The 13,667-nt window shown below is 38.3% G+C and overlaps 1 protein-coding gene across 5 annotated transcripts in view; it reads right to left on the minus strand.

Moving 5' to 3' along the window:
* AAGAB (alpha and gamma adaptin binding protein) overlaps positions 1–13,667 on the minus strand; it is a 74,101-nt gene that overhangs the window by 39,715 nt on the left and 20,719 nt on the right. For all 5 annotated transcript variants that reach the window (XM_061430166.1, XM_061430165.1, XM_061430167.1 and 2 more), the window contains exon 4: positions 13,281–13,370. In XM_061430166.1, coding sequence (XP_061286150.1) covers positions 13,281–13,370 — 90 coding nt within the window. The remainder of the gene's footprint in view (positions 1–13,280; positions 13,371–13,667) is intronic.

Here is a 13,667-nt window from a genome sequence, read left to right on the forward strand (position 1 = left end):
CTGCTGCTGCAGCTAAGGCACGTCAGTCGTGTTTGACTCTGTGCAACCCCACAGACGGCAGCCCACCAGGCTCCCGTCCCTGGGATTCTCAAGGCAAGAACACTGGAGTCGGTTGCCATTTCCTTCTCCAATGCATCAAAGTGAAAAGTGAAAGTGAAGTCGCTCAGTCGTGTCTGACTCTTCACAACCCCATGGACTGAAGCCCACCAGACTCCTCCGTCCATGGGATTTCCCAGGCAAGAGTACTGGAGTGGGTTGCCATTGCCTTCTCCAAGAACACAGTAGACAGAAAGCCAAATGAAAAAAAAAAAGTGAAAATAATATAAAATACCTATGGGATAACATGGGCTTCCCTGGTGGCTCAGCGGTAAATTCTCCTGCAATGCAGGAGACACTGAAAACATGGGTTCAATCCCTGGGTTGGGAAAATTCCCTGAAGAAGGGCACTGCAACCCCCTCCAGTACTCCTGCAGGGAAATCCCATGGACAGAGGTGCCTGGCAGGCTATGGTTCATTGGGTTGCAAAGAGCTAGACACAACTAAAGCAACTGAGCACGCATGCATGGGATAACATAAAGGGTGCCCTTCTATGATGACAGGGACTTCAGAAGGAGGAGAGAAAAGGGGATTGAAAATGTGTTTGAAGAAATTATGGCTGAAAACTTTCCAAACCTAAAGAAGGAAACAGATATCCAGATACAGAAAGCACAGGAGTTCCTGAACAAGATGAACCCAAACAAACCAACATGAAGACATATTATAATCAAAATGGCAAAAGCTAAAGACAAAGAGAAGATCCCAAATGCACTAAAAGAAAAACAAGAGTTAATTATAAGGGAACACCCATAAGGCTATAAGCTGATTTCTCTACAGAAATAATGCAGACTAGAAGTGAGTGGATAAACATATTTAAAGTCTTAAAAGGGAAAAATCTGCAACCTAGAATGCTCTACCCAGCAAGAATAACATTTAGAAGAGAAGGAGAGATAAAGAATTTCTCAAATAAGGAAAAACTAAAAGAAAAGAGCAATACTAGACCTATTCTAAAAGAAATATTAAGGTCTTCTCTTATTATAAAAGAATCAAGAAGATATAGGAAAGAGAAAATCACAATTGTAAAGCAAATCATTTAAATAAGCCAATATACAGACCAAAAAGAAAAAAAAAAGGCTTTAAATCTTTTTATGAAAGCAATGATAAACATAAGGAATGGCAAAAGGATGAACATGAAGAGGTAACTGAGGACATCAAAATGATAAAATGCAGGGGAGGAGAGTAGGAAAACACAGATTCTTTCATTTGAGCCTATATGACTACCAGTCTAAAAGCAAGCAGATACAGGAAGGGGTTAACATACTTGAAAAACAGGGTAACCACAAATCAAAAACATACAACAGATTCACAAAAACCAAAGAGAAAACACAAGCATAAAATAAAGGGAAATCATCAAACCACAAAATGAAAAACAAAGAGACAAAGAAGAAACACAGCATCAACTGGAAAACAAGGTTTAAAGTGACATTAAATACATATTTACCAATAATTTCCTCAAATGTAAACAGACTGTTCCAATCAAAGGACACGGGGTGGTGGACTGGATTAAAAAAACAAGAGACTATGCTACCGACAAGGCACCCTTGTAGGCACCGCAAGGCACTTTGCACTTTAGGACAAAGAACACACAGATCGGAAGCGAGGGGACGGAAAAAGACATATCATGCAAATGAAGATCACAGGAAAGCAAGAGTTGGCAATACTCATGTCAGACAAAATAGATTTTAAAGCAAAAGGCATAAAGAAAAATAAAGGAGGACACTATATGCACCAATACAGGAACACCCCAATACGTAAAACAAATCATGACAGACACAGAGTGAGAAAGTGATGGGAACACTAGGCTGGCCAAAAAGTTCCTTCGGTTTTTAAGTTAAAATAACAGACCCATTTTTCATTTTCACCAAGAACTTTACTGAACAATGTATTCGCTATTTTGTTCTACTATCTTCTGCCATTTTTCAGGCACCCTCATAATCCCACCTCCCCAAAACTGTGTATCTTTCTGAGCAAAGAACTCTTCCAGGTGTCTTTTACAATCATCCAGGGAATTGACATTTTTTCCATTAAGAGAATTTTATAAAGACTGAAACAAATGGACATCCGAAGGTGCAATATCTGGTGAATATGACGATGAATCAGAACTTTCCAGTCAAGCTGTAACACTTTTTGCCTAGTCATCAAAGAAACATGTGGTCTTGAGTTATCCTGACGGAAGATTATGCATTTTCTGTTGCCTAATTCTAGACACTTTTCGTCTAGTGCTGCTTTCACCTGGTCTACGTGGGAGCGGTACTTACTGCAATTAATCGAGCTCCAAAAGGAGCTCCTAGTAGAGGACTCACTTCCAACCCACATGTACACAACATCACCTTCCTTGGATGAAGACCAGCCTTTGGTGTGGTCGGTGGTGGTTCCACGACCTCTTGCTCTCTGTTCTCTTCCATTCCACATTATTGTACAGTATCTACCTTTCATTGCTTGTCACAAATTGTTTTTAAAATGGAACGTTTTCATTACGTTTAAGCAGAGTCACATGTGAAAATATGATTGACGTTTTTTTCACTTATGTGGAACCCAAACATGAAAACCATAAGAGAATACTATGAACAATTTATGCCAACAAATTTAACAACGGAGAAGAAATGAACAAGTTTCCAGAAAAATACTTCCCATTAAAACTGAATCAAGAAGAAGATAATTTGAAAAGATGGACCACTGGTAGTGAAAGAGAATCTGTAGTTGAAAAAACAAAAAATTCCCTACAAACAAGTCTAGGTCCAGATGGCTTCACAGGCGAATTCTACCAAACATACAAAGAACTTTTCTCGATCCTTCTCAAACTCTTCCAAAAGACTGAAGAGAAGGGAATACTACCAAAGACATACTATGAAGCCACCATCACCCTGATACCAAACTAAACAAAGACATCACCAAAAAAGAAAATTACGGGCCAGTATCTTTGATGATATTATGAAGTACAAAATGAAGCAGGGCAAAGGCTAATACACAGTTTTCCCAAGAGAATGCACTGGTCATAGCAAACACCCTCTTCCAAAAACACAACAGACAACTCTACAAATGGACATCACCAGATAGTCAATAGCGAAATGAGATTGATTATAATCTTTGCAGCCTAAGATGGAGAAGCTCTATACAGTCAGCAAAAACAAGATCAGGAGCTGACTGTGGCTTAGATAATCAGCAACTTATTGCAAAATTCAGGCTTAAAATGAAGACAGTAGGGAAAACCATTAGGCCATTCAGGTATGACCTAAATCAAATTCCTTATGATTATGCAGTGGAGGTGACGAATAGATTCAAGGGATTAGATCTGGCAGACAGAATGCCTGAAGATCTATGGACAGAGTTTTGAAACATTGTACAGGAGGAAGTGATCAAACCATTTCCAAGGAAAAGAAATGCAAAAAGGCAAAATGGTTGTCTGAGGAGGCCTTACAAATAGCTGAGAAAAGAAGAGAAGTGAAAGGAAAAGGAGAAAGGGAACAATATACCCAACTGAATGCAGAGTTCCAGAGAATAGCTAGGAGAGATAAGAAAGCCTTCTTAAGTGAATAATGCAAAGAAATAGAGGAAAACAACAGAATGGAAAAGACGAGAGCTCTTCAAAAAACCAGGGTTATCGAGGGAACATTTTATGCAAAGATGAGCATAATAAAGGACAAAAATGGTTTAACAGAAATGGAAAGACTTAACAGAAGACTTAAAGACTTAACAGAAGACTTAACTTAAAGACTTAACAGAAACGGAAGAGATTAAGAAGAGGTGGCAAAAATACACAGAAGAACTATACAAAAAAGATCTTAATAACTTAGATAACCACGATGATGTGTTCATTTACCCAGAGTCAGACATCCTGGAGTGTGAAGTCAAGTGGGCCTTAGGAAGCATTACTACAAACAAAGCTAGCGGAGGTTACAGAATTCTAACTGAGCTATTTCAAATTCTAAAAGATGATGCTGATAAAGTGCTGCACTCAATATGCCAGCAAATTTGGAAAACTCAGCAATGGCCACAGGACTGGAAAAGGTCAGTTTTCATTCCAATTCAAAAGAAGGACAATGCCAAAGAATGTTGAAACTATTGCACAATTGCACTCATTTCACATGCTGGCAAGAATGCTCAAAATCCTTCAAGCTAGGCTTCAGCAGTACGTGAACCAAGATCTTCCATATGTACAAGCTAGATTTAGAAAAGGCAGAGGAAACAGAACAAATTGCCAACATTTGCTGGATCATAGAAAAAGCAAGGGAATTACGGAAAAACATCTACTTTTGCTTCACTGACTATGCTAAAGTTTTTGACTGTGTAGATCATGACAAACTGGAAAACTTAGATGGGAATACCAGACCACCCTACCTGCCTCCTGAGAAACCTGTATGCAGGTCAAGAAGCAAGAGTTAGAGCCAGACATGGAACAATGGACTAGATCAAAATTGGGAAAGAAGTACGTCAAGGCTGCATATTGTCACCTTGATTATTTAACTTATATGCAGAGTATATCATGCAAAATGCCAGGCTGGATGAGTCCAAGCTGGAATCTAGATTGCCAGGAACAATATCAACAACCTCAGATATGCAGATGATACCATTCTAATGGGAGAAGTGAAGAGGAACTAAGGAGCCTCGTGATGAGGGTGAAAGAGAAGAGTGAAAAAGATAGCTTAAAACTCAACATTCAAAAAACTAAGATTATGGCACCTGGTCCCATCATGGCAAATAGAAGGGGCAAAAGTGGAAACAGTGACAGATTTTACTAACTCTGATTCCAAAATCACTGTGGATGGTGACTGTAGCCATGAAATGAAAAGACAGTTGGTTGCTCCTTGGAAGAAAAGCTATGACAAACCTAGACAGTGTATTAGAAAGTAGAGACATCACTTTGCTGAGAAAGGTCCACATAGTCAAAGGTATGGTTTTTTCAGTAATCACATACAGATGTGAGAGCTGGACCATAAAGAAGGCGGAGAGCTTAAGGACTGATGGTTTTGACCTGTGGTGCTGGAAAAGACTCTTGAGATTCCCAAGGACAGCAAAGAGATCAAACTAGTCAATCAATCCTAAAGGAAATTAACCCTGAATTCTCACTGGAAGGACTGATACTGAAGCTCTAATACTTTGGCCACCTGATGTGAAGAGACTACTTATTGGAAAAGACTCTGATGCTGGGAAAGATTGAGGGCAAGAGGAGAAGTGGGCAACAGAGGATGAGATGGTTGGATGGCATTACCGACTCAATGGACATGAGTTTAAGTAAACTCTGGGAGATACTGAAGGACAGGGAAGCCTGGCAGGCTGCAGTGTATGGGGTCACAAATAGTCAAACACAACTTAGCAACTGAACAACAATAATCTTTGATGAACACAGACGTCAAAATTTTCAAAAAATATTAGCAAACTGAATCCAACATCACTTCCTGGCAAATAGATGGGGAAACAGTGGAAACAGTGGCAGACTTTATTTTTCTCAGCTCCAAAATCACTGCAGATGGTGATTGCAGCCATGAAATTAAAAAACGCTTACTCCTTGAAAGGAAAGTTATGATCAACCTAGACAGCATATTAAAAAGCAGAGACATTACTTTGCCAACAAAGGTCCATCTAGTCAAGGCTATGGTTTTTCCAGTAGTCATGTATGGATGTGAGAGTTGGACTATAAAGGAAGCTGAGTGCAGAAGAATTGATGCTTTTGAACTGTGGCGTTGGAGAAGACTCTCGAGAGTCCCGCAGAATGCAGGGAGATCCAACCAGTCCATCCTAAAGGAGGTCAGTCCTGGGTGTTCACTGCAAGGACTGATGTTGAAGCTGAAACTCCAATACTTTGCCACCTGACGCAAAGAGTTGACTCATTGGAAAAGACCCTGATGCTGGGAAAGATTGAGGGCAGGAGGAGAAGGGGACAACAGAGGATGAGATGGTTGGATGGCATCACTGACTCAATGGACATGGGTTTGGGTAGACTCCGGGAGTTGATGATGGACAGGGAGGCCTGGCGTGCTGCGGTTCATGGGGTCACAAAGAGTCAGACACAACTGAGCGACTGAACTGAACTGAACTGAATCCAACAACACATAAAAAAGATCATATACCATGACCAAGTAGGATTCATCCTAAGTTCACAAGGATGGTTCAACATATGCATATCAGTCAATGTGCTATACCATCTCAACAAACAATAAAAACCATATGATCACCTCAAAAGATGCACAAAAACCACCTAACCAAATACAACATCCATTCATGATAAAAAGTCTTACCAAAGTGAGTATAAAAGGAACATATCTCAATATTATAAAAGTTATTTATGACAACCCACAGTCAATATAATACTCAACGGTGAAAGGCTGATCTGGAACAAGGAGGCCCACTATCATCATTTCTATTCAACACAGTATTGAAAGTCCTGGCCACAGCAACCAGACAAGAAATAAAAGGTATCAAATTACAAAGGAAGAGGTAAAAATGTCATTATTTGTAGATGACATGATATCATATCAGAAAATCCTAAAGACTCCACACAAAAATGACTATAACTGATAAATTCAGCAACTTAGCAAGATACAAGATTAACATACAGAAATCAGTTGCATTTATTTACACTAACAATGAAAGACGAGCAAGGGAATGTAAACAAACAATCCCATTTAAAATCACATCCAAAAAATTACTTAGGAATAAATCTCACCAAGGAGGTAAAAAATGTACTTATATGCTAGAAACTACAAAATATTAATAAAGGAAATTAAAGAGGCAACCTAAATATCCATAGACAGAAGAATGGATAAAGAAGATGTGGCCTGCATACACAATGGAGTATTACTCTGCCACCCAAAGGAATGCAATAATGCCATTTGAAGCAACATGATGGACCCACGCTGATTTGTATTGTATTTTAGATTCCACATATAAGTGATATCATATGATATTTGTCTTTCTTTTTATGACTTACTTTGCTTAGCATGTTGTATTATTTGAAGTCTGGGAGGGTTATGTGTGATACACACACTTTTTAAATGTTCTTTAATGATGATTCAAAGAAATGGAAAGATATTCCATGCTCTTGGATTGGAAGATTTAATATTGCTAAAATAGCCATACTAAATTGGGAGACTGGGACTGATGTATAAGCACTGCCATGTGTAAAAGAGATAGCTAGTGTGAGTTCAGCTCAGTGTTCTGTGATGATCTAGATGGAATGGGGAAAGGTGGGGGTGGAAGAGAGGTCCAAGAGGAAGAAGACATATGTACACAGAGCTGATTCACTGCATTGTACAGCGGAAATTAACACAACATTATAGAGCAACCATACCCCAAAATAAAGGCCATACTACCCAAAGCAATCTACAAATTTAATGCCATTCCTATTAAATTACCCATGGCATTTTTCACACAACCAGAATAATCCTAAAATTTATATGAAACCATAGAAGACCAGGATTGCCGAAGCAACCCTGAAGGAAAAGAACAAAGCAGGAGGCATAATGTATCTACAAAACAAAAACACAGAGAACAGACCTGTGGTTGCCAAGGGGGTGGGAGGAGGGCTGCAGTGGGAGGCTGGGGTCAGTAGAAGCAAACCACTGCATACAGAATGGAAAAACATCAAGGCCCTACTGAAGAGCACAGGGAACTAAATTCAATATCCTGAGATATTTTCCACAATTTAGAAGAATATAAAACAGCATGTATTGGCACAGAAACAGAAATACAGATCAGTGGAATAGAATAGAGAGACCAGAAATAAACCCACACACCTATGTCAATTAACAGTCAACAAAAGAGGCAAGAATATACAATGGGGAAAGACAGTCTCTTCAGCAAGTGGTGCTGGGAAAGTTGGACAGCCACATGTAAAACAATAAAGCTAAAATAAACCCTCTCACCATACACAAGAATAAATTCAAAATGGCTTAAAGATCTAAATATAAGACAAGACCCCGTAAAACTCCTAGAAGAGACCACAGGCAAAACATTCTCTGAGATAAATCATTTTATGTCATAAATCTCTGACATAAAACCAATGTTTTCTTAGGTCAGTCTCCCAAGGCAATAGAAATAAAAGCAAAAATAAACAAATGGGACCTAATTAAACTTGTAAGCTTTTCCAAAGCAAAGGAAACAAAACAAAAAGACAATCTACAGGATGGGAGAAAATATTTGCATACGATGTAACTGACAAGGGCTTCATCTCCAAAATACATATACAGTTCATACAACTCAACAGCAACAAAAAAACAAAAACCCAATCAAAAAATGGGCAGAAGGCCTAAACAGACTTTTCTCCAAAGAAAACATACATATAGCTAACAGGCACATAAAAGATGCTCAATGTCATTAATTATTAGAGAAATGCAAATCAAAACTACAATGAAGTAGTACCTCACACAAATCAGAATGGCCATCATTAAAAAGTCTTCAAATAGCAATTACTGCTATTAGAGGGTGTGGAGAGAAGGGAACCCTCCTAAACTGTTGCTGGGAATGCAAATTGGTACAGCCACTGTGAAAAACAGAATGAAGGTTCCTCCAAAAACTAAAAATAGACTCATCTTATGATCCATCAATCCCACTCCTGGGCATATACTCAGACAAAACTATAATTCAAAAAGATACATGTAAATGTATGTTCACAGCAGCACTATATTCAACAGCAAAGAATGGAAACAAACTGAATGTCCATGGAGAGATGAATGGATAAAGAAGATGTGGTCTGTACACACAATGGAATATTACTCAGCCACCAAAAGGAAGGAAAGAATGCCATTTACAGCAACATGGATGGACCCAAAGATTATCATACTAAGCAAAGTAAGTCAGAAAGAAAAAGACAAATACCACAGACAAATATCACTTTTATGTGGAATCTTAAAGATGACACAAGTCAAAATACCTACATAACAAAAACAGTCTTGTGGTTGCCAAGGGGGTGGGGGTGGGGGAAGAGATGGAGTAGGAGGTTGGGGTTAGTAGAAGCAAACCATTACATATAGAATGAATAAACCACAAAGTCCTACTGTATAGCACAGGGAACTATATTCAATATCCTGGGCTATTTTCCACCATGATGGAAAATATTCTTTTATATATATATCTTTTTTATAGTTTTATATATATATATATATACACACATACATATATACATGTATGTATATATAATATACATACACACACAAACAGAACTTTCCTGGTAGCTCAGCTGGTAAAGAATCTGCCTGCAATGCAAGAGACCCTGGGTTCAATTCGTGGGTTGGGAAGTTCCCCTGGAGAAGGGATAGGTTACCCACTCCAGTATTCTTGGGCTTCCCTGGTGGCTCAGACAGTAAAGAATCCACCTGCAATCTGGGAGACCTGGGTTCGATCCCTGGGTTGGATAGATCCCCTCGAGGAGAGCATGGCAAACCACTCCAGTATTCCTGTCTGGAGAATCCCTATGGACAGAGGAGCTGGCAGGCTACAGTCCATGAGGTTGCAGAGGGTCAGATACAACTGAGCAACTAAGCACAGCACATACATATACACACACAACTGAATCACTCTGTTTACAGCATAAATTAATACAATATTGTAAACCAACTACGAAAAGTGTAGTTGCTCAGTTGTGTCTGACTCTTTGTTACCCCATGGACTGTAGCCCCTGTCCATGGGATTTTCCAGGCAAGAATACTGGAGTGGGTTGCCATTCCCTTCTTCAGGGGATCTTCCCAACTCAGGGCTCAAACCTGGGTCTTCTGCATTGCAGGTAGATTCCTTACTGTCTGAGCCACGACTTTAATTAAAAATATATTCTAGAAACTAAATTAAATAAACACACAGTACAAAGGATTATCTAGTAAAGTCAACCTCATTACCTCACCAATGGAATCCACTCATACTCCTCGGAAAATGTTAGTTTCCATCAATTACACAATCCTGGGATTGTACTAGCAATACCAAACTTGGCATTTCATAAACAATGAGTTTCCCAAGGGCAGGAAAGGTCCTCTTGGTATGCTATAAAATCCAGTAAATGCCCCAACTTTTCCTCATTGGGAACCATACAGCGATAATTACTATTTATAATAGATATCTAGATAACAATTTCTTGATGGGAAATAGACAGCTTAAGAGTGAGAAGTGAAATTACTATAACCGTAAGAGATAAGCAAGGGGTCATTTAAAAAAAGAAAGAATAAACCACAAACACTGACAACTTAATTAGTTCAGTATCAGTACTATCTTGCTTCCGGAATTTGACACTAAAAGTAACAGGGCAGTAATCCTAGTTTGCATTCCAATAATAAGACAGTATTCTTAGCTACAATGTTGATATAAGTATACACAAAGGAAATGAAAATCCTTCAGCTGAGTCTTACAATACTCAAGTGGAAAATAGCAGCAGAATCTAAAAGTTTTCATGTGGTTTAAAAAGTTTTTTAGAGTGTACAGAGCACAGTCCGTACAGAACCTGTCTCTAGTGGCCTGGCCCAGTCCTGGGTGGTTTAACGGGAACAGCACAGAATTAGAAGTCATAAGATCTGAATGTGAAGCCAGGCTCTGTAACTTATTAGCTATTTGATTAAGGGCAAATCACTCATGCTATTCTCAAAGAAAAGTAGAGATGACATCACCCTGTGTACCTTTCCCGTGGAAAAGATGCACTGGAACTGATGATTCACTGGTGTGACCTTTCCCTCTAAAATGGAAACTCCTTGAAGGCAGGAGTCATGTCTTACTGAATTCATTATTCTCACTACTTAAACTAACATAGCGCCTGAAAGACAAGAGGCTTTTAGTAAATGATGAAATAATGAATCGTTTAAATACCATCCTACCAACCTAACAGAAATATAGGAAGGATTAAATCGGAAATACTCAACAAAGACAAGTTTATCTTCATCAGTGTTTAAATGAAGAAATAAAAGCTATGTTTATCTTAACTTTCAGTGATTCAAATCTTGAAAGAATAACTAATACTTCAGATGATATATAACCAGGAGCCAAAAATATGATCATAAATAAAGAATTAGAATCGATAAGATTAATTTAATACAAACAAAGATAAAGTCTCATATTGATGTTTGAATAATACATGCCAATCAACGAGAGGGTATATGAGGGAAATGATGAGGGTATATAGGATGAGGATACATGGGAAAAAACAACGAAGGTATATGGCAACAATACACGCCAATAAACAATGAGAGTATATAGAATAATACATGCCAATAAATGATGAGGGTATATGCAAACAATTGGCATTGAAACATTCTAGGAAGGTTTTAGTTAATTTACCTAAAGATAATATGTTGAAATCTACTTTTAAGCTCAGTTAGGGAATTCCCTGGCACTCCAGTGGTTAGGACTCCATATTCTCACTGCCATAGGCCAGGGTTCGATCCCTGGTCAGGGAACTAAGATCCTGCAAGCCACGCGGCACACCATTAAAAGAAAGAAAAAAAGTGTCTTATATACAAGACACAAAATCATAATAAAGGAACAAAATTGAATAATTAAAAAAAAAGATTATGCTGAATACAAGAACATTATTCACTATGGTTAATTTATGTTGATGTATAGCAGAAACCAGGCTTCCCTGGTGGCTTAGATGGTAAAGAATCCACCTGCAATGCGGGAGACCTGGGTTCAGTCCCTGGTTTGGAAAGATCTCCTGGAGGAGGGCATGGCAAACCACTCCAGTATTCTTGCCTGGGGAATCCCCATGGACAGGGGAGCCTGGCAGGCTACAGTCCATGGGGTCGCACAGAGCTGGATACGACTAAGCGACTACACACGCACGCACACACAGCAGAAACCAACACAATACTGTAAAGCAATTATCCTCCAATTAATGAATAGATGTTTTTTAAAAAAGGAACATTATCCAGACAAGGGGTAAGGGAGCAGCATAGCAAGATAAAGGAGCAGAGATTCCAAAATGAAAACAGATAAAGAAAATGACTCAAATGTTGATTCTCAAGGACAATCGGAAAAAGAGCACATTCTTGTGCCAGAAGTAAGCAATCACACACATGCTAGCGTGCAAAACAGGGCACAAGTTTCAAGAATTCTAGAAAAACATGGAAGAGAAATTGTACTTAATAATTTTGAATATTCTAAAAAATGTACAGGGAGAAAAATCAGCTTTTTTTATTTCATTTTTGTCCTCTTTTTCTCTGGTGGGGCTTTAAAGGTAACAACATTTTTTGGAAAAAATTCTAAGTCAGAATATAGAAAAATGTTTCTTAATTTATTTAAAAAAAAAAATAGGTTTCAAATAATGATTACTTTTAGCCTCTCTATGCACTTTAATTCAAGTTGGCTGCCCTACTTAGAATGTCTTTTGCAACAACCAGCATCTTCCCACCAGTCCTCTGGCTCTAAATCCAGTACCTTCCCTATTTCTTTCCCATGGAGCAGCTTACAAGTACGAGTTCACAGTGCCAATGCATTCTTTGAACTTCTGAAGGGAAATAACCTCTTTGATCTCTGAAACACCATAGCACCATGATTTATATTTTTTATAATACTTAGGAAGTTCCATGTATTCAGTAATTTGTATACAAGTTTCATCTCTTGTACCAGATTATAAGGTTTTGGAGGCCAAACTGTCTTATCTTGATAGACTCCACAGTAGCTAACACAGTTGTACTTGGAAGGAAAAATATGAGAAGAAGAATGGGGGAAGGGGAAAAAAGAGGGGAAAGAAATAGAAGGTCCAAAATATAGTAGAAGGAAGCTAAGTACAGAGTTACCCACCCAGGGGCGGGGGGACATTCTGCGTCTGTTTGTGGTTTCAAATGTCCAAAAGACACACAAATAGTACTGACAGGCCCCCTACGGTCCCTAGGAATTCAGCCTCAGGTTACTAGAAATGCAAAATAAGAAACATAAACTTTATAACTATTTATGAATTAGGCCAAACCCTCCTTTTTTGGCAGCAAAGAAAGGATAAGAGACTGGGGAAATGACTAAGATTTAAGGTAGAAATCTCTATCCATAAGAAAAACAAACATGTCAAAAGTCCTCAAGTGGGTGGTTAAAACCAAATAAATGGATTATTCGATTAATAGTCAGACTGCATCAATGGATTCTGCATAAATCTTTTCAAAAAGCTAGGGACAAATTATGTGTTTTGAGTATCACTTTGATTCTTCTTCCTTGAATTAAAATAATCTCTCATCTCTTAATCCAAAATCTGTGTTTTCTCCAGACATAAAAATACTTACCATCTTCCTCAGGCAACTCTTCTGGACTAAGTTCTACCAATTCAAAGCCATGTTTGATACACCACTCTTGAGCTTTCTGTCGGTTTACACCTAAAATAACATGCAAAAGATTCTTCATAAGCAAAAGAAAATAAAATAAAACACGAATATTGCTGCAACACTCTCCACAAAGTGTTAATCTTTAATGTCAATGTTATTCTAAAGGCATCCAAAATAAATCAATAAAAAGAAGATGATTTTTCAAACCCCAAGTGTCCATTCTTAAAAAATTAAATACTGCAAGAGAAAAAGCTGAAGATATTTTTGTAAGGTAGTAAAATCATACAAGACATACAGCTCTGAGCTAAGGAAACCAATGTCTTGTTTACCAAGGAATGGCAAACACAC

Source organism: Bos javanicus, chromosome 10 (genome assembly GCF_032452875.1).
Source record: "Bos javanicus breed banteng chromosome 10, ARS-OSU_banteng_1.0, whole genome shotgun sequence".
Lineage (NCBI taxonomy): Eukaryota > Metazoa > Chordata > Mammalia > Artiodactyla > Bovidae > Bos > Bos javanicus.